Source organism: Drosophila elegans, unplaced genomic scaffold (genome assembly GCF_018152505.1).
Source record: "Drosophila elegans isolate 14027-0461.03 unplaced genomic scaffold, ASM1815250v1 contig_208, whole genome shotgun sequence".
NCBI classification, from domain to species: Eukaryota; Metazoa; Arthropoda; class Insecta; order Diptera; family Drosophilidae; genus Drosophila; species Drosophila elegans.
The window spans coordinates 9,117,839-9,141,574 of NW_024545578.1; the positions used below are offsets into that span (position 1 = coordinate 9,117,839).

Genomic DNA, 23,736 nt, shown 5'->3' on the forward strand with positions numbered 1-23,736 from the left:
AATATTAAAATAGTTAACTATCCAAACAAAAGAAATATATGATTCCGACTGAAATTTATAACAAACAACTGAAATAAATTATTTAACAGAAACAAGGGTAAATCCTAGAGCACCACAAACAGATTTAATGAAGAATTTCTAGGCAAATAGTTGAGTCCATGGCAATCTGCTTCCATGCTATGCCGTCCAATCGATAGTCCAACCCCAGAGTTTCTCGGCTAACTGCCTGGCAGCCATTAAGCCCGAAACAGACTGTTAAAGTGAAACTTGCAACAACTTCCATTTGCTTTTAGCCATCCGCTAATTCCGTTCCTAATGTCCAGACCGTGGCCATTTAAATTGTCTTCATTTGTTTACTGCCCGACAGCCAAATGGAGGCACATTTTCGGGGGGCAGTCCACAAAACTACCGATTAACTCCCGACGGGGGCAATCGGCAATGGGCAATGGGCAATGCGATTGCTCTGCAGCTGCCAAATCCAATGGAAATCCAAGAGCTAAGCAATTTTGAACTGTAATGGAAAATCAATTTAACCCCGCACCTTTTTTGCTTGTCTCCCCTCCATTTGCAGGCGAATGCCGGAGTCTGGACTGGAGAGCTCTAGCCATTGGCGAACTTGGCCAGAACGAACATAGTTAACGTGGAAAGGAGAGCACACAAGCGAATCGTCGACGACGACGACGACGAGTGGCGAAGAAAGCCAGAAGACAGCGAGCAGCGTGTAATGAGCAGACGACGGCCAATTACCATGTCGTTGGCCCAGGCTATGGGCCTGTTCCTGGTCCTGGCGGTGGCCACTCTGCAATTGGCCCAGGGACTGGCCAACTGCCCGAATGGCTGCGAATGCGACGACGACACTTTGATGGTGAACTGCGGCGAGGGCACTCTGGATGTCCTGCCCATCGCCCTGAATCCCGCCATCCAGCGACTGGTGATCAAGAACAACAAGCTGAAGACCATCGACTCGTCCATGCAGTTCTATGCGCAGCTCACCTTCCTCGATCTGTCGTTTAACGACATGGTCACCATCCCGGAACGATCGTTTGCGTATCACGCCAAATTGCAGGAGCTGCACCTCGATCACAACAAAATTGGCCAGGTGTCGAACAGGACCTTTCTGGGCCTGTCCACCATCAGTGTGCTGAATCTGAGGGGCAACTTGATTGCCGAACTGGAGTACCGCACCTTCTCGCCCATGGGCAAGCTGGCGGAGCTGAATCTCGGCCAGAATCGCATCAGTCACATTGATCCACATGCCCTGGATGGACTCGTAAACCTAAGGGTGCTCTATCTGGATGATAATACCCTAACCACAGTGCCGGGGGAGATAACGTTCCAGGCACTGCCCACCCTGGCGGAGCTCTACCTGGGCACCAACTCGTTCATGACCATTCCGGGCGGAGCCTTCGAGGATCTGAAGGGACTGACCCGGCTGGACCTGCGTGGAGCTGGCCTGCACAACGTCTCGGGGGAGGCGTTCAAGGGTCTGGAGGCCCTGCGCTACCTGGATCTGTCGGACAATCGCCTGGCTGCGATTCCCACAGCAGCACTGCAGCGCTTGGGACGTCTGGAGCAGCTGAACATTGGCCAGAACGACTTCGAGGTCATCGCCATGGGTGCCTTTGCGGGTCTGCGCGAGCTGAGGCACCTGGAGCTGACCGGTGCCCAGCGGTTGAGGCGCGTGGAGAGCGGCGCCTTCGGGGCAAATGCCAATCTGGAGCACCTGAATCTGTCCAGCAACAAGCAGTTGAGTGAACTGCCCGCCATCGCCCTGGGTGGCCTGCCCCACTTGAGCACTGTGGTGCTGAAGGCCAATCAGCTGAGCAGCTTGGACGAGGGTCTAGTGCCGTGGGCCGATCTGCAAACCCTGGATCTCTCGGAGAATCCGTTCGAGTGCGATTGCCGGCTGTTGTGGCTGCGTCACCTGCTGGTCAGCAGGAATGCGAGTGGTCAGTACGCCCCAGTGGTGTGTGCCTATCCAACGGCTCTGCGGGACTTGCCACTGGCCCAGTTGGCCGAGCCCCTCTTGGGCTGTGCCCATGGAGCGGCCAGCAAGCAGGCCATCATCGGCATCCTGGTGGTGGCCTGTGCCGCTCTGATCACCACCTTAGCCCTGGTGCTGTACACCTGTCGCCGTCGGATTAGGGAGATGCTGAAGGGGCACTCAGCGCTGGGCAGGAAGGAGCGTGAGTACCAGAAGACCTTCTCCGACGAGGAGTACATGGCCAGGCCGCCGCCCGGTTGTGGAGGCGTTCACCCGGCAGCCGGCGGATATCCCTATATGGGCGGCAGCAATAGGCCGATACCGGTCACCGAACTATAGCTAGAAGCACCACCCCCGCCTCAGTTGCGGGGTCGGGGTGGTGGTGGTGTTGCAAGCACGGCCAGCGGGGCTGTGCCGCAGCTGCAGGTGCCCAGTGCCGTGGACCAGGCCTCCAACTCCTTCGCCCAGCTCAGCCACATCCACTACATGACGAACAATGGCCAACAGCAGACGCAGCAGCCGCAGCAGCAGCCGGCTACCTCGAAGATGCACCACTCGCAGCAGGACATGCGACTATTGACCTGCAACGGCGGTAAGCCACTGAATGCTACCTCGCTGCCGCGCCACCGATCGCCGGTGGTGCAGGAGAGCACCCTGTCGCACTACAGCCAGCCACTTGCCAATGGCATCCGTTTGACCCAGGACCACTTCAACCACAACCAGAACCAGAGCCAGAGCCACCACAATCACCACTATGGCGGAGTCTATGCCAAGCCATGCGATGCGATGTCTGAGCCGGGATATATACACAACAACTCACACTATTCGCTGCCGCTGGATCATGACTTGCCGCCCAGTCCAACGCCCACTCCGCCGCCCCCCGCCCTGCCGCTGAGGAATGGAGTGGGCATGGCGCTTATCCATGGCAACACCACCGGACGCAGATCCTTCAACACCAACAACAACAACAACAATGTGTCCACCCTGTCGAACAACAATCATCATGGGGGCGTAGGCGTTGTGGGCGTGGCAGTGGGCAACAACAACGGGAGCCTGAGGCGGTACCACTGATATCCGGCCAAGACGTGCGGCACTTTGGGCCGCACCATCATCAAAACCAGACCGGATCCGGATATCGAGCTGCATTACTTCTACAAGGGTTAAGTCAATGAGGAAGTTAGCGAAGGAGCAGGGGTTCATTCTAATTTAATCAGGCCTGCCTTGGTTTTTGCTTTTGGAAAGAGTTGTTGCTATTTGACATTAATCAAGGAAACACACTCTTTGCAAAAACGAAAATCAGAGCAATCCTGAATATTCATACTCTAGTTGTATATTCCTACGTTACGTGTATTCAAGCGAAAGCATTTTGTATAAATTAGGATTTAGTTCGGGAGGTTGTCGAGCGGGAAAAGCGCAGGAAAAACGCAGGTGTATATAAGGAAATCTTGCGCACAATTTGGCAGGCACTGTGGGTTGGTCAAGTGCTAAACTAAAATGCAGTCGACCAGCCTGCTGCACGGCCATTTCATTTGCATACCAGTGATCTTAAATATTAGGTTAAGCTTAAAAGCGTTTCAATTCTTGTACATATTTAGAAGCTTCTTTTTAGGCGCGACCACAAATATCTATAAAACTTCAAAACCACACAAAAAAAAAAAAAAAAAAAACTAAGCAAACAATTAATTTTACTTTATTAAAAAACAAATAAGCTAAGCGCTTAAGCACCAGTCATTAAAACTATGTATGTATTTAGCCTAACGCTTTCACAAAAATATTCCAATAATAAATAAAAGGACTAAAACAAAAACGAAATAAATATGCAAGAACTTAAATAGAACACAACAGATTTTTATAGTTAATAGACTCAGTAAAGAATAAACTACTCATCGGAATAATAAACAAAGAAGATGTTTACACAGTGTAAAATGCAAATACTATTGAAAACTCCGCAATATTCATATAGAATCTACGCCGCATTCACAAATATGAATAAGCAATTTATGCAATATAAACAAATACAAAGTAAATCTATATATACGAATTATACGTGTAAATAAAAAAAAAGTAACTATGCTCGAAAAAAAAACATACATTTCACATTGTTTTCATTGTGTGTGTTTATCATTTTTCCAGCCTTGGCTGAGGACTTTTATTTCAGCACTTGATTTGATTTTCTTTTTTCACTGCAACGAGTCGGCCACACTTTGATCGATTGTACATATTTAACAATTTAATGGAACAAATTGCAAAACCAATACAAGGGAGTTAAAAGTAACTTACAAATAAATGAAAAAACAAAGATTACCATATGTAATTGAAAACTTATTCAAACGCAAATTTCATATTCATATTTCATAGCGAACCAGATCTTTCATCTAGCTATACGACAACACAACTATAAATAAATTAAATCAATTCGAACTACAATTTAAGCAAATTACAAGGGACAAGCATAGTTAAACAAACGAAACCATATGAAATGGTATAAGCATATAAACAAGACATAGAGTTTAGCCTAAAACAAACCAAATTTGTGGATCAGCATCTAATCGTATCATTAAAACAAGAAGTGAAGCAAGATGAAGTCATGCAAGGAATTCTCTCGATGTAATGGATAACCGCAAATGCGCAGAAAATGGAAAATTCAACAGTGTTCAAGAACTAGAGGATAAAATCAAATAAAGAACAAACTTAACAATAAAGAAGGCATGTGTTTTAAATTTGTGCGGGATGCGTAAGATAAATGTATATACATAATTGTTTGCTGCTTTATTCGTTATCTGGGTTAGCAGTACATGTACCGCTAGCTAATTCTTTTTGAATGAGTATTTTTTCCGTTCTATGCAAAGGGGTAGCGTGGCCGAGCGGTCTAAGGCGCTGGTTTAAGGCACCAGTCTCCTCGGAGGCGTGGGTTCGAATCCCACCGCTGCCAACTGGAATTATTTTTTTTTCCATTTTCATTTCTATTTTTCTAACATTTTGCAACAGCTTGTTCAGCAATCTGCCAACGATTCCGCCCGCCAGCACTTGGGAAAACTAGCGCACCAGGCAACTGTTTGTCGGTGTCAAATGCAAATACCTAAAAACACTTTTCCATGGCAGTTTAGTTAATGCGGCAGCGGCAGAAACAGAGCTGAAGCTGCAAAGGGAGCGCATGGCACTCATCTGCATAATTTAATTACATTTAACAACAATAACAAATACACGAGCTCACGCACACATGCCCCAAAACACGCTCCCAACGTGCAGCGTTTTGCGCTAATAAGGGACAGGGTCACCCTGGCCCCACAGACCCCACTTCTGCTGCCACCATGTGAGTTGTCAAACGATGCGCCACTCTGCAAAAATCTCAAGCGATGTAATGGAGTTCATATCGTGACACGAACCGGGCTCACTGGGAGAATAAATAATTTAATTTAATTTAAATTATTTCTTGGCCATTTTTACAATTGTTACTACTACTATATTTGTATTATAAAATTAATAATAATAATAACAAATAAATACATAAAATTAAAATTTACAAAAGTTCATAAAAAAATACGAAAATATTTGTGTTTTAAGTATGATTCACAATTATTTATTTACCACTATTTAATCTAAAGTTTTTGCCAACTTATTTTTGTCTATAACGAAGATATGTACAATTTATGAACAATTGTTTTATTAATGGCTATTGCAAATAAAATGCATATTTCCCAATTTGGAAAAGGATGTTTTAGCCAGCTTGGAAGCTTCGTTCACGAACCCATCGCAAGATGTTTTTAGGAGGGAGAAACTGAGTTCGCTCTGGCATAAGCAGTTGCACATTTGCATGCCCCTTCTGCCCTCCCCTCCTCCATCCTCCCTCCTGCCTTCTGTCGTCCTGCAGGATGCCTTCAACTGATGTTGCTGATGTTGTTGCTGCTTGTGCATATGCGACATTAGCGCACGCAAACAACGTACACACAATTAGAAGAATTAACAGTAGTTAAGGCAACAACAACACGCCCAACTTGTTGGCAAGATGTGCATCGGTGTGCAAGGACGAAGGGGGAGTGGGATGAAAGTGGGCGAAAGTGGGTGGAGGGGTGGGGCATCTATATCCACCAGCCGGCGACTGTTGTTGCTGCTGTACTTGTAATTTAGTTTCAAAACGAGTTCCGCTGCATGTCCGCTGCTGTTGCCGCAACTTATTGGCCACAACATGCCAACTTATTAGGCAAGAGCGCAAAAGTTATAAATTGTTTCACAAGGCGCACATTGTTGCGGCCGTAAATATGTGGATACCGAGTTAAGGACAACGGGAAGCCAGAAAGTTGCCAAGGATGTGCGGTTATCGCTTTAAATTTAAGGTGCAAGAAGATCGAGTTCAATGGGTATAGATAAAGTTAATGAATTGTCCTTTACACTTAAAAGGCAAAGTATGGTTAATTTTCAACAAAAAGCTTATGCTTGCAGCGCTGAACTATTTTATTACATAAATTAGATTAAAAAAAATTAGAGTTACTTTACGAATCCTCCTTAATTCTATTGTTTTATAAATTGTTTCACATTTAATTAAAGTTTTTTTCCCTCTATTTTTATACACCCCCGATTTTAGCTAAGAAGAATTACAAAATATTTTTAATTGCCAGCCGTAAATTTATGCCACGAAAATTGTTTTCAAAACAAAAGGAGTCTTTCCCTTTAGAAACCTCGCCCCCTATACATTTTGTCTGCTTTGCTAATTTATATGTTAATTTTTTTCAATTTCCATACACAGACTGAATATTATTTTTGTGCTATTTCATATTTCGTTGATGCGGTCGCTTTATTTTGAATACAAAAACGGGAAAGGATGGCAAGAGCCCACCAAAAGCAACATAATGCCATCGTCTATTCAAAAAGGCGTTTTCGGTTTGGTTCTTCCTTTTTTTGGGTTTTATTTTGCATGAAATTTTCGCTGAACTGGCACAAAAACAAGTCGGCAAAGGGATCAGGGTTGGGGTTGGGGTTGGTCAGGGGCTCATAGGCAGCTTTTTAATTTTCGGCATGAATTAGAATAATAGTCAACGGATATTACATAATGGCAGGCCAGGGGCGTGGTCGGGGGGCGGCTCGTGCTGTTTGGGGATTTCCGGTCAGCTCGGTTCGCTTGGGTTTGGTTTTGGCCTTGGGGCTTGGGGCTGTTGGCCATTAAGGGAATTGCCGATGGAGGAATCTTTAATGGGAAACTAACGGCTAATAGTATTCCCTTTTTGCTGGGGATTAACCAAAGAGTAACCATAAATAATTTATTACACTTTCAAAGCTGCAAAATTAGAAACTAAAGTCATCCATAATAAGCTGACTCTGCCTCAAAAATTTCCGGGAATACATTTTCCTCCTTTTGTGGCACTTAACATCTCATTTGTGCTGTGACAAATATAAATTTCACAAAGTATTTAATAAAAAAAGTCACCCACTTCTTGGAAATACTTAAAACAGGCGAAAAACAAACGAAGAACGAAAACGACAAAAACAAGAACGTAAAAAGTGCTGACACCTTTGAAAAATTTTCACGCTAATAAAACACAAAACATGCCAGAGCAATGTGAAAAGCGTGAAAAGCGTGGAGGAGTCCGCCATTCCCGGCAAGGAGACCACCGAGATGGATGGCGATATAGTCGGAAAAGGTCCAGGAGCACGGAGAAAGCAGGAGGGGGTGTTGGGCCGGAAAACCCAACAAAAGGGAGCAGCCGCAAGCAACCGCAAGGGTGAAAAGCTGGAAAACCCAGGGAACCCAGCAGGACTTGTTTTGTATTTGTCCCGAAATAAAAAAAAAAGAAAACCGAGCAAAAATTTGTTTTAATGCCACGCTCTTTTTATGCTTTTCTTTATAACTTCTTTTCAGATTTTTTGTCATGTTACAATTTCGCAGCGACAGCAGTAAAAAATAATACCCCCGCCCCCAAAGCGACCGCAACTTGTGCAACATCATAAACCCATTTGCGTTTTTAATTAGTAACATCGCAACTTGGCGGACTGAAGCGGCTGGGGGCGAAAAGTAAATGACCATGCACAAAATGTTGCACTGGGGCAACAACTGAAACAGATAACAAGTCCTGGCTCCACTCCGCCGAAAAGCACGAACATAAAAACGCTGGCAAACTGGAGCAAATAAGGTAAAAATTTTTAATTGCCGCAGAAGCAAAAATTATTAAGTTGCGGTTTCATTTCAAGTAGTGCGAACCCAACTAGCCAGTGAGCCGACTGGTGGTCAGTCCATCCTCATCACCGTCATAAAAGAGTCCGCGAACAAAGTTGAAAAAGCGCAACTCAAGTGGAGCAGCCTCCGGTCGGGAATGGTTTCGGTTTCAGTCTGATGTTGATGGTCTCCGGTTTTTCGTTTTTCACTCGGAACATTTTTGTTTTTTATCTCAAATATGGGGCAATGACCGAAGGTCACTGCTACTGACTAGTAAAGAGGATCCGCTTGGGGAGGTGCCGACAAGTGTCCTTCAAGCGGGGGACTTATCCCCAGAAACAGCAACGCTAATTGAATACGTTAAAGGAACAATTTCGATATCACACTAAAACGATTAGAAGGTGTGGGTTATTTTCTTTTTTACTAATTTGAAAACAGCGAATATCTTCTAAAACTCTTTTTAAACAAATTGTATGTCATTATTCCGTCTGATCTTTCGGCTTTTAAATTCTATAGTTGTAAATAAGAATTCGTTTCTATAAAAAAATGTATAAGTGTATGATAAAAAAAAATAATAATATTTTTATCGTACTTTTTCAAAAAGTTTTTAAAGTTGTAATTGTTGTGTATTGGCTTACACATGGCTGTCCTTTAAAATTTTAAAGAACTAAGAAACAAGAAAACGACCCTTGGTCCTGTTTCCTTTCTGGTCAGCTAGTTAAATCCACAAGTTTATGGCGCATCGAGCACTAAACGCTTTCCCGAAAATGCTTAACCCCCAGCTATTCGAAGTTTATGTGTGCGCTGTCCCATGTGCTCTGGCCAGTCATATTTTATTTGCGAGTTTTCTTTGCCATTTTTCCGCTCACCCCACGTACAAGTGGCCAAGTTGAATGGACAGAAGTCACAGCAGAGCAGTTGCCACAATTAACACGTAGGGGTGGGCAGTGGGTGGAATGTGTCCGGAAAAGGTCCTGGAGTGAGTTAGTCGAAGGACGTGAGTCCGCAGCGAAATCCGTGAAGCGCACCACGTGTCACGCGTCACACCAAATATAATCTTACACCGACACCGACCCTCCCATTTTATACACTTTTCAGCTGCCATTTTTTTTTGGACACTTTAACTTGATCAAATTAATAAAATAATTAAAAAAAATTAATTTTATCAAAATACAAACATGACATCGTGATTGATCGTCCTTATTTAAATTTTTGTTTGACTATTTTAAAATTATTTTTCTTTATTAGTCTAAATAAATCCCTTTACGATTTCCATTATTTTATAGTCGAGGGTTGCCCTCTACCGACTGACAATAATAAATTATGCTTTGACTTTTACAAGCAACCCCTCTCTGCGCTCGTAAAATGCGTACCGCCTCTGGCCTCCGATGGCGACTATTAAAAATTACATAATTGCTCAACTGCAGCAACTCGGAAGTCAGACACAAAAGATCTCTCCTTGAGTCCTCTTTTCTGCGTGGCAAATTGCATTATTTACTTTTCAATACATTGCCAAAAGAACCAAGGGGAGTGCTGTTCGAGAACTTGAACAAATTTGTTTATGAAAATTAATGAAATCGACCGTGAGTAATCGATTGTATAAGCCCTGCGAGTACAGGACGGCTACGCTAGTAATATGCCAAAATATTATTGCAAATTTTATGATGTGATGTGGAGAACGGAAGGAACGAAAGATATAAAATTAAAAGCAATTATTTATATTCCCATCTTGTTTTCAGTGATTTAGTGGTGCTCAATATTAATTCAGTTGGATCTAAGCTATGTTTAAGCGTAAAAAGGATTGTGCATTTCAGCCAACTATCGATTAGATTAAAATACTAAATAAATTGTTTAAGCTTACCCAATATATGTAAGTCAGTCCTGGTAGAGTAAGGATAAAAAGTAAATTAAAATAATATGAACACCCAAAATATTTTTTATTTCTCATATCTTTTGTTATGGTTTATTGACATTATATCGTTAAAATTTTTTTTTTACATATTCGTCTTTTGTTAATATAAATTGAACTGGCAGAATGTAAATTGTTCTATATGCGATATTTTTTAATAACAATAAAAATCAGAGTACTCATGTTGTGTTTACATGATTGTTAACTATGGAAAAATATGGAGATGAAGGAAAAACCCGAAGAGCAAACAGATTGCTTAAATTGCTTGTAAATAATAACAACCAACAAGAGGCAACAACAATGACCAGCAGTATGGAGTATAATTTCATTTTGTTTTTTTCTCGTTGGCTCGATAAACTTGTAACTGTTTGAATTTTTACTGCCCAACTAAAGGTGAGGGTTTGGACTTTGGCTGCGAACCAGCAGTAGCAGTTACACAGCAATTGAACCCCAAAGTGCCCAGGGGCTATGCCCTTACCCTCGGGGTTCAATAGCGAGTCAAATAAAATGCGTTTGTAGCTAGAGGAGTATAAAAAAATAAAACTGCGGCAACCAGCGGCGTTTTATCGGCCGAGTAGGAGACGTTGTTGCAAAAATTGCATTTTATTACACGTTCGATTGATTCCAGCGGGGCCAGATGGGGTTAACGGGGTGGCACTTGGGGCAGGGGGCATGGCAGGGGGCATGGCAGGGGGCGTGGCAGGGCACTCGCCTTTATTAAGTGGAGAGTTTATGTTTATATTTACAGCCCTACCCGGGAGTCATGTGTGAAGTTTCAGAGCGAATGGCGCATTCCCCCCGGGTTCTCCTCCATTTCGCCTCAAATTGAAATTGTCGATTTAACATTTTGAATTATCGTTTAGCAAATGGTCAATATTTTGCACTACCCTTTCTCTTTCCCCGCTGTTGTGCCACACATAAATTGTATGACCATAAACAATCAATTACTTTGTGCTGGCCCCACTCTCTTTCCACTTTCAGCCCCTGGGGATTGTGTCGGTGTTGGCAGTTTTCTTTCTGTTTACCAAACAAAATCGAGTTCTTGTTTGTCCTCATAGTTGATATGTGCTATATGGATTACAGTTATGGGGCACTCAACGCAGTTTCAAAACTTTAAATGAGGGTGAAAAACGGACGACTCAAGGACAAAATATAAACTGCTTTAGGCAGAAGGGAATTGGAACGTAGTTTATTCTCATATTTACTTGTCTGGGTTATTTAAGAAGTTACACATTGAAATCATTGTGATACGCTATACTAGCCTTCATTAAGCTATCTGTCTTACCATCATAAAATGTTTTTGAAAAAAAATTGCTTGCTATTTATATTTAATTCGAATGTAAGTCTTTGGCTTCACCCAAAATGACTAATTATCATCTCAAACCTCTTAATTACTTTCCCCATATGGGTAATCGTTACTGCCACAGTATTCAAAAAGTTAATGGTGTTCACACGCTGCCGAAAAAAAATAAAGTGATATGCAAAAATGGCAAGCAAATACGACTAAGAAAGCTAAGAGAAAAAAATTGTATTTCCACGCTTAATTAGGCATAATTAAAGCTCAATTAAAACCGCTCAAAGTCAATTTTTGTAGCCTTCGACGCACCCACAAAACCTGAGCATAAGAAACACCTGAAGAAACAGCGCCCCGCGCCTGCTGACTGTGATTTCTGGCAAATAATTATTGTTTAATTTTGATTAATGATTGCTGCGATATGTACGGCGATTAAAACGTGACTTTTGCCGACTTGAAATTCGCCAAGGGAATTGCTGAAGCAGAAATTGCTCAACTGTGACTCCCTGGTGGCCGTCGAGTCCATAGAAATCTGGAGAATAGGAGCTTGAATCAATATGTTTCCCCTGTTTTCGTTTGACTCGTTCTGTTGACTCGTTCGTCTATATAAAGTCTATAAAACGCTTTCTGATTGTAAACAATACAGACGATTTAATATTGCGCGCTCGTTGGCTCCGTCCGTCCCTCCGGCCCACAAAACGCCCTGCACAGTACAGCACAGTATAGTACAGTATAGTACAGCTCAACTCCAACTCAACTCGACTGAACCGAAAACGCAGCTCCCTGCGGAAACTTCAAATAAGCAAACAACACGCTGAGCACGCGGCATACCAGGAATCAGACCCACCAGCTACAAAATACGAAAAAAAATTGAAGAGTGGAATTGAAACGCATGTGCGCAGCAAAATCGCTGTGTTCGGAGGGCGGTTCGACGGGAGTTTTTCTATGTGTGTTGAATGGAAATGAAAAAAGTTTAAGTTTAATTTGAAAACGCTGAAAAAACGAGAGCACAAAAAAAAATACCGACAGTAGCGAAGGAAAAATTGGATGTGGACGGGGCACTGGAAGAGGTTAAGTGATGGCAGCGGAACCGGGATCTGGTGTCATGTGTGCCGACAGTGTAAAGACTTATTGACAGTTGGCAGTGCCACGAAAATACCGAAATATATATGGCAATAAATGGCCACAAGAATCCTTTAAAGTCAAGCAATGGAAAAGTAAATAAAACGCACTTTTTGACTTCCAGGAAGTAGAAAGCATTAGATCGCAAGCATCCGTTCTTAAAAATAGGTTTGAATTTCTTGCTAATAATTTACGGTCAAATGGTTTTGGTAATTAATAAATCTTCATCGATTTTGTTTCCGTAACATTTCTGACTGTAAATCAAAGTCTTTTGCTAAGATGTTATCCTTTACCATCAGTTTGGAAGCCTTAATCCATCCGAAAAAAGCCTGTTTTTTTAATCATAAAATTTCTATCATAAGTCAATTATTCTGATTTATTAAATTTCGGCTATATGTAAGCTTATTACGTAGAAATTTAAGTTGTTTAAGTTGTTATTTTTGAATGTAATACATATTGAAGTTTGTTTACTTTTTTTATAGGGCAAAAAACAAACAAATTATATTTGGTAGGAATAATAAAGGATAGTTAAAGAAGTTTAACCACACTTTCATAGATTGGCTGAGTACAAAGAATAAAATCCAAGACATGCACGACTTGATGGCATAAAACGATAAACAAAACATATATTACCAATGATCACTGCATTTTTTGTATTGTATTTAAGAGCCAGCCCATAAAGCCATTTCAAATTAGCCCGCCACATTCCTGACTTAATCTCCCTCTGAAACTGTCTTACATTTGTTGCCTCCATTACTAACCATAAATGGTTCAACTCTCAGCGAAAAAGTCATAAAACGAAAAAAACTGTTTGATTTACGTTCTTCTAATGATGCCTCACAACAATCAGCCACAATTGAGACCTAGAACAGAAATACCCTCGGCCAGCAATAAACAGAGGAAATCGAAGCCGCAGAGCTAAAACCGAAGCCCGCAAATCAACATCGGGGAATCAGAGAAAAAACGGCATTATCGCAGTCAGTTCGTGGCCTAAGTCTCGCTTTGATTGCCACAAAAAGGGGCAGGAAAACCAAAAAACAATCTGAAAAAAAAAACGCAAAGGAGAATACAGCGGTATTCAATACTCTTGGCACTATAAATTACATGGCCGGGCAAGAAATCGAAATCATGACCAGAGCTCCTCGTCTCGTCTCTGATTATGAGACTTAAATTGAGCGGAGCTGGTGGAGTCGAGCCGTGGAGGGAAGCGATCGCATTTCGAGTCATAAATAATCATAGTTGTGCCATTTATTATGACAAAATATCATTTGGACATTTGTTTGCAGCTCTGGGCCCTGCTCCCGGATCTCCAGCTCCTCCCGGCTGCTCTGCCTTATCGCAATTGCTGGATCTGCCTGGCATCTCTCCGTTTTTTTCCCCGGACTCGAATTGTTTGCACAATTTTCATTGCAATGTCTTTTTGTGCTGCGTTTTAATATAAATTATTTTTAACAATTTGCTGTGTGGCTCCTTCCTTGCCTCGTTCTTTTGCCGCTCCACTCCTCTTCAGTCCTATTTTTTTTTCTGAGGGCTCTTGTTGCGCAATCCGAGACTGGAACTTAAACTGTGGCTGAGGTCGACAATAAGGCCCAAAAAAAAGAGCAAGAAAGCTGAGATGGGTGGGGAAATGGAGAATTTTCAATACCCTGTAATTAAAAATTAAAAATTGGTGAATTTAAAATAAATTGCAACACTCCTTAAGCCTGAGCTACATAATCCATCAGTAAGTTTCAATTAAAATCTATACATTTTTTATAATTATCTTAATTGCTTTCTTTGTAAGTACTTTTTTTCTAAAAATTTTTTAAATATAAACTGTTTTTCATAACAAAAATGTATTAAAAAAAAACGCCCATGTTCCTGACTTTAAAATATGCTAACAATAAATTTGAATTTCCCCGTGAGGAAGGTATGTTTACAAAATAATAAATAAGTTGGGTACATTGATTTCCTGGCACTTTTAAAACACCTATCCATCCGGTTTCCCAGTAGCCCTTGAACTCCGGTTTGTTTAGAGTATAGGGCAGAACTTTTTACGGCCCCAGACGCTTCAGACCTCGGGCCCTTGACCTGAACTCGCCGACTTGGCGGCTGCAACCAAAGGCGCATTAATCTCAGCCAACGAATGTCAGGAATTGTGGCTATGCCGACAACTCTGAGGGGACTGGGAATGGACCACTGAAAAGTGTAAGTTTCATTTTGTTTCGTTTATTGCCGCCGAGGCGCAGTCGAACAATGTTCTTACCTAGCATTCCCAGTCAGCTGCAATGCCATGCAATTTTTGATAAGCCCACCTTCAGGTGGGACAAGAACTTTGAGGAGGTCCAGTGATGGGAAAGAAATGGCACCCTAACATGGCTATAAGCAAAAACAATACGCCAAATTTTGATAACATGTAGGAACAATACTTTCCAAAACAAAAACTATTAATAAAAGGTTAAGAAAGAACTCGTTTACAACAAAATACTTGTGGGACCCATATTAGATTTTAAAGAATCTTTATTATAAAAGAAGTTTAATAAAAGTATTATATAATTTATTAATTTTATATAAAATAAAGTACAGAGACAGCTATTTAGGTGGAAGTGAAACTTGCTATATACCAGCCATTACTGGATAGAAACCTATCGTCTATCGTCCTAGACAACCAGCCAATGTCAACAGAATTCCCTGCAGTTTGCGGAAAGCGGCAAACAAAAAACAAAGGAGGCCTCGAGAGTCGCGATTCATTTCGAATCGCCTGGCATCAAATCGAGCTGAATTGCTCTCAACTTTCGGCTCCAGACTCGGGTCTTTTGTGCGAAAAGTTCACATTGCCTGGGGCCAAACATTGTCATGATTATTATTTATGGCCAATTCTGACGGAGACCTGAGAGTCGGCATTGCGATTGCTCTGGGATCTTCAGCAATTGATACCAGGAAGTTAAATGAAGTTTAAAACAGTAATGGTCGGCTATGCAATGATTTAAATGATTTTACTAGTTTAATAAATATTATCAAAAATATTCGACCGACTAAAACAATAACTAATACAAATTGTAGTTAAATAATAGTTGAATGTGACCTTCAAAATTGTATTTAGTTATTATCTTAATCATCATAATTAATCATATCAGTTTAATTAGGGGATAGTACAGCATACAAACGTTATTCGCTCTTGTAAGCTTATTAAATTGATTGTCTTTAAATCGTACTAGATGCATATCTCATTGCTGAATTTACACAGATTATTTATCGTGATATTCTTATTAAGATATTAAGCAAAGGCATCTTGTAGTGCAATGCCTGGCTTGCGCCCTCCGAATTCGGAATACGAACATCTCGTCTAATTAAAATTTACAGCATTTTAAATGCTCGAGGAGCAGATGCAGCCTCCTGCTGGGAATGCCTTTCCCCCTCATCCTCGCTCATGTTTGATCTCTTAATGCAGCAATGCAGTTTAATTTATGCTACAGACGCAACTTTCCTCACCATTCCCTTTCCGACTTTCCTTATTTTATTTTTAAATTTGTTTGCACTGCCGCACGCGCAACATTTCAATGTCAGTCCCCCCATTTCCACTATTCCATTATCCCGCACTATCTCCCTCTTCAGCATCTGCCTTATGTAACAGACGAGTGGAGTTTTCCTGCAGTTTTCCACGAGTTTTCCTCCATGGCAGCCGCTTCGTCACCTTCTGATTGTGCGGCGTTATTTTCGTAGCACTTGAAATCCGCTTAATTGGTTCCTCATCTCAGCTCGAAATAGTCGACCCCCGCCTTTGGCAGACCCTCTATTTCGGGGATTCCGGCGCTTCACCCTTTGGTTATTAATATTTACAACCTGGCCAAGTAATTTACAACAGTTATGAGCCAGCTTGAGAGCAGGGCGTTAATAAATATTTGAAATTCCTTTTGAAGTGCCCGAGTGAAGGGGCGATATTGTGAGTCAGCAGCCAAATGATTCGGAATTGTTGTGATATGTACTTATTTTTGTTTATTTCAATCGATTGGAGTTGAACATTTAAATCAGCAGCCAAGTGGAAGCGTAGAAAGAAAACATGATTAATAGAGGAATATAGAAGCAAACTATTACTATTATTATAAAGCATTTTAATTTATAGTATAATTCAACAATGAATTGAACTCTAGTTCGTTTATGTTACTTAGAGCAATGTTTGAAGTCATTAGAGTAACCAACAAATATTACTGTAGTTAACTATGCATAACAATAACGGCTAATCCAAGTTTAAGCAAATAACTCAAACTGTGGTTCTGGTGATTCTGGAAGATTAGAGAAAGTCAAAATAAGGTAGAAAAGCGTTTCCCATGGGTGGATAAGGAAGAGGAAGCGAGCTGGGGCAAAGCTAAATTTATAATATCACGTCGGTCAGCTCGGCTTCTCTCTCTCCCCCGAAAAGAGCATGGAAAATTCTAAAGAAAAAGTCGGGAAAAACTTAAGCATGGCATGTCAATTGCAAAAAGGGAACGGGCTTAGGGGGAAATGCAGAACTTGAGGATGCGGGTGGGGCATAGATTTGGAAACCGAACTGCACGACTTTAGCGTTTTTTGATGAATGCTACGACAACAAAGCTGGGCAGAGGGGGGTATTTTGGGGGAAAGGCAAGACTTTTCAGTTTTCAGTTTTCAGCTTTCGGCTGCGACTTTGGGACTTCCACGGACCTCGCCTGATTGCTGAAATTCACGCGACTCGATTGTCCAACGGACTAGACAGACCCAGTCGCTGTCGGATGGCCAGAGTTATGAGCTTTAGTTTTAGTTAAAAGAACTACGCTGCGCTAGCCCTCATAAACAAATTTCAGCCAGTTCCCCTGGCCAAGTCAATGGGAAAGTAATTTAAATGCAACGCCGACCGGGCAAATTGTGGCCGTTTAATGAGCGATTAGAGCGTCTGCGCACCAGGATGATGATGATCATTATGATGATGATGATGGCATGGAGGCACGATACCAGTTGAGGAGCAAATGCAGGCTGTAGTTCGAGGGACCGTTATGATTAGAAGTGGATTGAATGCAAAAATATATTGGCTTACTAGATGGGCTACAATCTATTTTAAATAACTAGGAAATGTGCCCTGTAAATTATTTTGTTACCAAGAAAAACTTTAATGTAGTCAGACAAATAACATTTTCTTTCAGAACCTCTTTTTTGTAAAAGAGGGATTGACTTCATCGATTTCTTTGGAGCAAGACATCAAACATTTATTTATCACACAGCTGAATTAGCACACCGAACCAAAACTGGGAGTGATAATAGCTTGGCACCATTTTGCACCTAGAAAAAGTTGGCGTTTAGACTGACACTGGGTATTCTAATTTTGAAATCTTACGATCAAGCGGAAGACCTTTGCGATTAATTCTATATTCTCTCGGCATCGGATCTCTCGGTCTCTGGGGTGGTCGTTGTTGAGCCAGGACCATTCCCACCAGAGAAAGGAAGATTAGTAAAAGCTGCACCGATCGGTTAATTTTTAATTGTGTTGTACCGATATCCAGAACCTTCTTCTTGTTACATTTTTCGATCGCAGGTGGCTAAACGAATTAGATATGCTATGCCTTCGTCGTTTTAACAGTCATGCAAAGCGGGAAGCTAGTATATGTTTTATTTTAATGAAATTACAAAATGAAACTCTATAATTTTCAATTATATATGCTTTTTTAATTAGTGGAAGGTTAGCCTTCAAATACGATTTGTAGACTCTACTATCTTCTTTTTTAAGAGTTTTGCATGCATTCTTAATGGGCCCTTGCAATTCCTTCACGACACTGGCTCATTATGCTAATCGCGATGTGCAAACCTAATTGAACTTAAATGGAAACTCATAAAATGCACTCCAGACCCCTTTTTCCCTTGCCAGCGAACTGTGTTTGCAACCAAGCTCATTGAAGCCGCCACTTTGCCAACTGACAAGTCGGGCTAAGCCCACGCGATTAGTCTGAGGGAAAAAAAAGGAGGAGGGCCGTGGGTAAATGGAACCAGAACGAGCCCAAAACGCCACTCGAGTTCACAACTCAACTGGAGTGTCAATTAAATTAATATCAATTAAAAGCGGCTGCAACTTGTTGCATTAGCTCTTTAGCTCTTTAGTCTTTCTTCTCCGGTTGGGAAATTATGCACACGCCATCGGAGCCGCCGCCTCCGCTTTTTCAAAAACGGGAGGTGGGAGTGGCACTTAATGAAGGGTTGACTAGCAGCAGTGCTGGAAATTTAATCAGCCATTTCCTGAAAAAAAAAAATTAAATAGCTGTGCCCATCTACAAATGTAGATAATTTAGACTTTAAGCTTGAAGTCATTAAAAAAGGGGTTTATTATATGTTTATCTCATACTTAAAGAAAACATTTTATTTAGATATGGAAAATATCCAACCATAAGCTTCCCCAGCTTAGTACATAATTAAAGCTCCAATATGTGATATGTGCATTCTATGCCAGCTAAAAACTACTCCTTAGAAAACCTGAATTTAGATACCTTTTTTGCCTGTGTACCTGTCTCATTTTGTCAACGTCAGCCAGGATTAATAGAGCGAATGAACAGTGCAGAAAGCAGAAGGGCGCTTCGAGCTCGGATCAGCGCTTAGCTGCCAAAGTTGCAAAAAACGCTCCCGTGGGTGAAGTGTCACAAAATTTGCACGCAAACGCGGAAAGCCACATGGCAGCAGATACGTTGAGTGTATGTTGAGATACAGATGCAGATATACGGATACGACACTGGAGCCAAAGTTGAAGTCGGAGTTGAAACTCCAGCAAGGGATATAGTTTGAGAGATGTCTGGCAAATAATAGTATGTTGACAGTCACTGCCAGAGGTGAGTATTAAAATGGTTATTAATTTGGATTTAAGCAATAATTTATTGTGTTCATTAAATGGGAAACACCCATAAATATATACTCCGTGAAACTAAGTGATGTTCTCATTTTCGGATACTTAGTTTAATGTTACAAAATATGTAGCATCCATAAATTATATGTAGCGTCTTTCCATAAATTCCACATTTATATAGAAAGACGTACACTATGCCGTCCTGGTTTAATATGCAACTTTTATTATTTAGCTATCTATCTATTTATTTTCTTTTATTTTATTATCTTTTTTTAAGCTTACAAAATCTAGCTTAGACATTCTCATGTTTATTTTGGCATGCAGCTATGGCAGTCACCGTGATCTCTATCCTTTTCATGGGCATCACCATCGGGTGGCGCACATGTCAGTGAGTATTGAATATAGCCGCTGGCTGGATGGCTGGCTGACTGGCTTCTTCAGCTGTATCAGCTGCCAAGGTTGTTGCTAGGAAGGAAACAGCAGCCAAGGCAGAAGCACTCCCAGTTTCCATCTCACAGCTCCCATCTGTCTCCGAGTATCTTACGCACGCACACGCATCGCATCGCATCTCCGTATTCAACATCCCAGCTTCCCAGCTTCCCAGCATCCAACATCCGTGACAGAGTCAAGGAAATGTGCGAAACTTGGGCACTGGCAAATTTATAGCGACAAATGTTGACTTGAGATACGACGTCGAGAAGGGAGAGAACTGACTTTAGTCGGGTAGCTGCCTGCTCAAATTGAATGTCAATCGATTTTAGTTTTTAATTTAAAAAACCGCGCCTCGTTTTTGGTCCTCCGCTGGGATGCCTTGTAATTTGGCCTGGCATGTGTGCACTTGAGCTCAGTGATGGGAAGGTATTATTTTCCCTTGCATAAGACACAAACTGTTGAAAAAAGGTCAGTGGGTAAGAAACGGTTTGGTAACTCATTAAAATAGATTCAAAGCCTATAGTTTGTAATAAAAAAAATGCTGTAAATTCAGTTTTTATATAACAACTGAAATTATATTTTATTTATGCAGCTAACAATTATTTAGTTTATGTAGTATCTAGGTATGATGCTGCCCATCTCTATCAAAAATTACATGCATCTTTTAGATACTTCGAGACGAACGCTTGATTGCAGCCAGTGGGCGTGGCAATCAGGCACTCCAGAGATTTTCCACCCGAGAGCCAACGGTAAATGACAGTCGGGTAAATGCAATCGCGATGGGTGAGAAGTGTTTATTTGACAAGCGAACGAGTGGGAGCTGCGATTCTGATGGCCGCGTAGTAGCACTCCTCTCTGAGCCTATTCAAATAATGGTCCGCTAATTGTTTAATTGATAACCAGGCAAATCCCACCACAAACTTGTCTCGCATTCTCAATGCGGTCTGTCTGCAATTTGTGCAAATTGCACGCACATCGAAAGCATTCATGGACCATTCCCCCACACATATCCCATTCCGCCCATTAGACAGTATATAAACATATCAACACCTGTTATGGCAGATGGGCAGAATGCGCCAGGTAAGCCCACTGCAAATATTGAGAATCACTGGTCTGTCCGCCCCTGCAACCTAAATAAGTTTTATTTGCTTGATTTTCGCAGCTCAGGGTTATGCAAAAATGTCGCCTGCTGATGTGTTCAGGTGTGTGTGTCCTATTCAATCAATGAGACACGTTGACAGGGGACGGCGGACAGGACACTTTCATGAGGTAAAAACGGACCACGGTCGTCGTCGGTGGATGTGGATGTGGATGTCAGGTGGGCCTGGCTCTTAATCCCGCACATTGGCCGTTTGTCGCGTGCATAAATATTTTTACTCAACTGCAAAAACCGTTTTCTGAAAGTTCTTCTTGATCAATTGCAGAATCTTGAAATATTTCCAAAACTGCAAATTTAATGTTTAGGAAACTTTGAGACCAATTTTAAACTATAAAGCCGTATTTAAGAATTCTTAAAAGTTGTATAAGAATAAACAGGACTTATATAATTGATGTATTATAAATAAGTCATTAATCAATGTTTCAATATCTATCTCTCTTTAAAATTCTATGAATAAACTTGCAGATGTGGTGCTTAAATAATCTTATTGTTAAAATCAGTTTAGTATCTTATAAGTTATATTATTTTTCCTAGTTATTTCACAGGCTATGAAATATTTGCACAGTGTTACGTCAACTCAACTACCTAGCCGCCCTTTGTGTCCTCTCTTTTGCAGCTGCATTGTCAATTTCACACGCCAGTTGGTCTGCTCGTTGTTATCCTGGTCCTTGGTCCTTGTTCGCACCCCCCGCCCGTCCTTTACCACCCCCTCAACCCACTAGAGTGTATTTTGTTATTGCTAACCATTCGTGGCACGTTCAATTGATTGAATTGAAGTCGCGTCGTAGCGCTCTCATCGCAGCGGAATGGAATGAAGCACAGAGAAAAATTGTGTCCTTTTTGGGAAAATATTAAAATAGTACATTTTTGTTTGTTCTATTAATTTCCTTCTTATACAGTTTTTTTAATGCTCTTTGCTTATAAATTCAAGGAAATGTTTAATTTTTGTATTTTTGGTAAGTACAAAACATTTTTACTCGAGGTAAATGGTAAATGGTATGGTATGTAAATGCCTGACTTAATCCATTAAAACCCTAATTTTGCGCAGTGCAGCGGGCTATTGTATGGGCGGAAGGGATGGAGTATGCTGATGTCCTTTCAGTGTTATTGTTATTGTTGCCTAGGCTTGTTAGGCTGCGTTTGTTTTTGCTGCCCCTGTTGCCTCGATCATATGTCCCTGCCAGCTGTCTCTTTCTTCCCATCTGCAGCCCATCTCCCTCGCTCCGTCATGTAACAATTATTCAATTTGATTTACTCTTACTCATCCCCCTCACCATCCCCATCCCGCTCACTCCCATTGTTTTCCTTCGCCGTGTCCCTTTCTATCGGGCTTGGCACACTGTTGTTATCACACTTGAATAGCTGCCAAATGTGTCGCCCATTGGCGGCGTTACAGTTTACACCTGTTTTCCCCGCTTTTCCTCCCCCCTGTGGAATGGCATCCCCTCGCAACCGGAAGTCCGTGCTCCTCTAACGGAAGAGAATTTAATGCGAGTGCAATTTGGACAACCGCTTTAGCAGACGGCCATTAACACCTTTCGATGCTGATTTTACAGTTGTGCACCAGGATTAAATCAATTAAGTTTATGTGGGGTAGGGAATGTTTATTTAGATTCAGCTTTTGGGAATTGAATTTATTTACATATAATATACATTTAGAATTTAAGAACTTTTATATAATATTATTATTTTTCTAAACACTAAAAACTACTAAATATTATTTAAATAAAATCACCCCCCGGAATCCATTAGTTCAACTGGTGATGCCACTTTGCAGACACCTCACAACAACTCCGAATCAATCGTTTTATCCTGCCGTTTAGTACATATTTTACAACATCAAAGCCTCCCAGACGAGAGTCCCTTTGGTTGCAACCTCATCTGAACCTTAACAAATAGCAAGGAAAATTGCAACAAATGTGTTACGAATGGTTCGTGATCGTGGCATGACAGAATGTCGCCGGCAACAACAGCAATAGCGGGCTGAACTGGAGAATTGTAGACCAATGAGGAAATCGTTACCTTGGCTTAAACCACTTAAACATCACGAGTTGAACTCTTAACAGCCTGGGACTGCCGACCAAACTTGGGCCGTTGCTGGGAGAAGACTTTTGTCGCGGTCCACTGATGTTGATGAGGAGGAGATGACGACGACGACGACGACAACAAAGAAGTTGACAACAGCAACAGCCCAACAGCAACTGCAGTTACACTCAGGAAAACACAAAGCAATACCGAATTAAAGCACAAGTTACATTACAAAGCTGCTTCTCTTGTTCCACTTCATTTCATTCATTTTAAAAGTAACAAAAATATATATTAGCTAAAAACAAACTTTTAAAAATAAGATTTTACATCCATACAAAGAAACCATTGAAATGCTGGCGTAATGGAAAATTATACTTTTAAAGTTCAAAGGTAGTAACACGTAGATTTGTTTTTGTAAAAGTCGGAAGCCACTTGACTATTGTGAGTCAAAGTCTGACAAATTGTGATGACTTTTTTCGCAGTGCAGATTAGCCGCGTTGATCAGATGCAGGGAGCGGAAATGGGAACGGGAACGGGCAATTGGGTTTTTGGTAGCTACGGGCTGCTGAGGATGCTTGTTTGTTGTTGTTGGCCGGGTATCTGTATCTACAGCGCTGGCCGATTACAACGTAACCAAGTGTTGTAAGTTGGAGCTGATGCAATAAATCGCTAACATTGTCCGAAGTTGTTGCCGCGATTGTGATAAAACTAAATCGCTGGCAATGCTGCGACACGATCTGCATTCCCTAAAGGTAGTCTAGTTCTAGGTTTGGTAGCGCCATCATTGATATATCGAATTACATCCCATTCAAATTCCCTAATAGACAGCCTGGCCTTGTC

At 41.5% G+C, this 23,736-nt stretch overlaps 1 protein-coding gene, 1 long non-coding RNA gene and 1 other non-coding gene across 3 annotated transcripts in view; 2 read left to right on the plus strand and 1 right to left on the minus strand.

Annotated features, from left to right (window-relative positions):
• Window positions 1-4,686, plus strand: part of LOC108146684 (leucine-rich repeat-containing protein 15) — a 44,059-nt gene extending 39,373 nt beyond the window's left edge. Inside the window, 1 exon segment of the mRNA XM_017272741.2 lies at window positions 572-4,686. Within this exon segment, the coding sequence (XP_017128230.1) occupies window positions 725-3,055 (2,331 nt within the window). The 5' untranslated portion in view covers window positions 572-724 and the 3' untranslated portion in view covers window positions 3,056-4,686.
• A 148-nt stretch (window positions 4,687-4,834) lies between these two features.
• Window positions 4,835-4,916, plus strand: Trnal-aag. The gene has a single exon. It is a non-coding gene; the product is annotated as a tRNA-Leu (tRNA).
• Window positions 4,917-17,463: 12,547 nt separating this feature from the next.
• On the minus strand, window positions 17,464-17,930 carry LOC108146674. Its single transcript, XR_001774482.2, has 2 exons — window positions 17,787-17,930; window positions 17,464-17,731 (listed from the first exon to the last, which is right to left on the minus strand). It is a non-coding gene; the product is annotated as an uncharacterized LOC108146674 (long non-coding RNA).
• Between the last annotated feature and the right edge of the window lie 5,806 nt (window positions 17,931-23,736).